The sequence below is a fragment of the Nuphar pumila genome, chromosome 5 (assembly GCF_984573655.1).
Source record: "Nuphar pumila chromosome 5, dmNupPumi1.hap1.1, whole genome shotgun sequence".
In the NCBI taxonomy this organism is placed as follows: domain Eukaryota; kingdom Viridiplantae; phylum Streptophyta; class Magnoliopsida; order Nymphaeales; family Nymphaeaceae; genus Nuphar; species Nuphar pumila.
The window spans coordinates 99,439,734-99,442,738 of record NC_143253.1 but is presented as its reverse complement, the minus strand read 5'-3'; the positions used below and the strand labels follow the sequence as shown (position 1 = coordinate 99,442,738).

The 3,005-nt window shown below is 40.3% G+C and overlaps 1 protein-coding gene across 1 annotated transcript; it reads right to left on the bottom strand.

The window, feature by feature from the left end:
• Positions 1-1,081: 1,081 nt before the first annotated feature.
• Positions 1,082-2,653, bottom strand: LOC149837902 (secoisolariciresinol dehydrogenase-like). The gene is made up of 2 exons (XM_090006262.1): positions 2,489-2,653; positions 1,082-2,154 (listed from the first exon to the last, which is right to left on the bottom strand). Exons 1-2 carry the CDS (start codon positions 2,521-2,523, stop codon positions 1,377-1,379), a joined length of 813 nt encoding a protein of 270 aa, XP_089862388.1. The 5' UTR covers positions 2,524-2,653; the 3' UTR covers positions 1,082-1,376.
• Positions 2,654-3,005: the final 352 nt, after the last annotated feature.

Below are 3,005 nucleotides of genomic sequence, written 5' to 3'. Positions count from 1 at the left end.
GCTCAATTTTTTTTTTAAAGGCAAGCAGGGGTTAGGCATACCCCCCACCAGTTATTATTCAACGTACCACTGGGGTTTGAACCTGCAACGTCCCACCAAAAGGAGACATGCACTGACAGCTCCTACCAACCACACGGAGCCCCCGTTGGTAGTAAAATACCATGACCTTCATGAGGCTTTATGCATTAGGTAATTACTTCTGGGTTCTCCTCCTCTCAACGCCTCCAAAAAATGGCGGTTTGTGTGAAAATGTTGGTTAGTGTCAGCTTGGTGGTTCATCTGGTTGGAGAGAAATAAGGGGTTGTTCAAGGGGAAGCATTCATCTTTGCAATCTGTTCCTCTGCACATTCAATCGGATGTTAGGTTATGCGAATTGGTGATAGGTTACCCAATACACCTGATTCTTTTTAAAATCAGTTTGTTTGTATTAGTCCCCCCAATCTTTTAAAAAAAAAATTGTCCTCGGAATTTTATTTCATCCTCTTCCAAATGTCCAGGAAAGATTATCTGTGTTTTCATAGATGTTGTAGGGTTGAGGCATTGGGAAGAGTTGTTCAACGAGATAACACAAGTAGTGTTCGACAGAATTACGCATCAAATGATGATGATTGTTGTGCCTCACCATGAACAAAAGATATGTTGTCAAGGATTACATGATCAAAGAAGGTAATGAATATGAATATTTGATGCAGACAAATTTTGATGATCAGGAATCCTGGCCGAGAACCAAGTAGCACGTCCCCATGCGGTGGGCTCACCAGCGCCCAAGTCCTTGCAGAGCCCACCAGTTAAAGGCATAGGCACCTGCACAGCTGGTGGGAGTGGGCATTCCTGAATCTTGTAGATTGGTGTCGAGAATACCTACAAAGCTAAATTACCTAAATATTTTTCTACAGAGAAAGCTGGGGTTAGGCAGACAGACCCCATACCAGTTATACAACTATACCGTAGGGATTTGAATTTGCAACGTCCCAACACATGGTGACGTGCAGTAACTGCTCCCCCCATTGGTTAAATTACCTAAATATAGCTAAACTACCTTGAAAACTTGAAAAACAAGAAATAACTGCGAACAAAATAGAAGTGGAAATTAACTGAATTTTCAATTTTCAAACTGACCTGCCCTAGATCTCTCATCTATATATAGATGAGAATTCTAATTTTAACAAACCCTGACTTATTAAGTTTGATCAACCTTTTACTAGATCAAACTTATTATATAGATATGGATCAGACATGATCCGATATCTAAATTCAAAAACATTCAAATAACAGAAAAGATCCAAAATTACATAATAGATCCTAAACGTTCCAATAAACTTGTATCGCTTCGTTCTGGCTCCTACATCAAGATTGCATTTCATGCAAATGCATCCTTAAAAGTCTTCTCTGAACCCAATTGTTAAACCTCCATCTATGACAAGGTTATGTCCACTGGTATACTTGGATTCATCACTAGCTAAATACAGCGCAGACTCAGCGACGATCTCTGCTTTAAGGTTCACCCCTTTCACATATGAATATTTGTTCGCATGTTCGTAGAATGCAGACTCCTCAAAGCCAACCACCGGTGTAGCCAAAGGAGTGTATACTGCATATGGTGATATGCAATTCACTCTGATCCCAAACTCCCCCAACTCCATAGCCATGCTCTTAGTGAAGCCTACTATTGCATGCTTCGATGCACAATAAGCATGAAGCCCGCGGCTGCCGACCACCGAAGAAACACTTGATGTGAAAATTATGCTGCCCTGTTTTGCTGGGATCATGACCTTTGCAGCATGTTTGGCTCCAAGAAACATACCAACTACATTGACACTCATTATTTTCTCAAACATGGATTTCTCGGTCTCGACTAATCCAGGTCTCTTCGGGTCGACTATGCCGGCATTGTTGTACATGATATCAAGCTTGCCATACTTGGCCACAGTGCCATCGATGGTGCTGCGTATGTCTTCTTCACTAGTGACATCACAATGAACATACATGACATTGCCATCACCGCAGGAGCTTATTTCATGACAGACTTGCTGGCCTAATTCATCTTGGATATCAGCAATCACCACCTTGGCGCCATGGCGATGGAACAGCTTGGCAGCAGCCAGGCCAATCCCACTGGCTCCACCAGTTATAATTGCTACTTTGCCTTCTAATCTGCAAGTGTTCAAAATGTGTTTGAGTTGGAATTGCCCAAAATCTTTACTGCATGTTTGCTTGCACTCAATAAAGTACTTTTCTCAGGTTTCTGAGAAAAGAAAGCTCAACTCTAGCACTTTCTCAAGAGTTAACTGAGAAAATGGTTTGGAAATCCCTGTTTTTTTAGGTAAATGATTTGGATGTAGTTTGAAACCAGGGAAAAGAAAAGAAAGATTAACATGCTCATCTCTACTTTGGGCTTGATATCAAAAAGTTGTTCCCAACAAAAAGAGAAGAATGATGAACCAATCGAGAGAGTATAGACAATATACGTAGAGAAAAGTTCACATACCTTTGGGCAGCACAAGAAGGAAGGTCGGAACCCATTTCTAATAAAATTATACAATAAAAGAAGACTTGTTTCTTTTCTTTTGCTTCTGCTTACTGTTGAAGAATATGACATATATCTTGAGATACAAATGGCTTTTTATAGGATGGTTCTCCACACTGTGTTGGTGATGCTTGTTCGTTCTGCAAATGCACAAACTGAAAATAGTATGATTTTAATTTGAATATAGTCTGATTCACATTTATCACAACAAAAGTCATCATGTGTTCCAACTCATTGCACATGTTTTTAATGTCTTACATGTGAAGGACAACGGGCAACCCAACCCACGTTTTCATTTTGGGGAAAAATTCATTTAGGGCTCAACTTTTTGCCCCTAGTTTAAAATAAAATAAGGAGCCATCATCGGTTTCTTGATAACTTGTCACAAATAGGGACCCAGCTTTTTTTGTTTTTATTTGATTTCGAGCCAACGAGCTGGCTCGGTCCGGTGTACATCCCTAATTCCACCCCAATCAAA

Excerpts from the sequence above, each read along its gene's own strand:
- LOC149837902 (XM_090006262.1), bottom strand. The coding sequence starts at position 2,523 with ATGGGTTCCGACCTTCCTTCTTGTGCTGCCCAAAG. Across the intron at positions 2,155-2,488 it reads CCTTCTTGTGCTGCCCAAAG|ATTAGAAGGCAAAGTAGCAA; the intron begins GTATGTGAACTT and ends GAACACTTGCAG.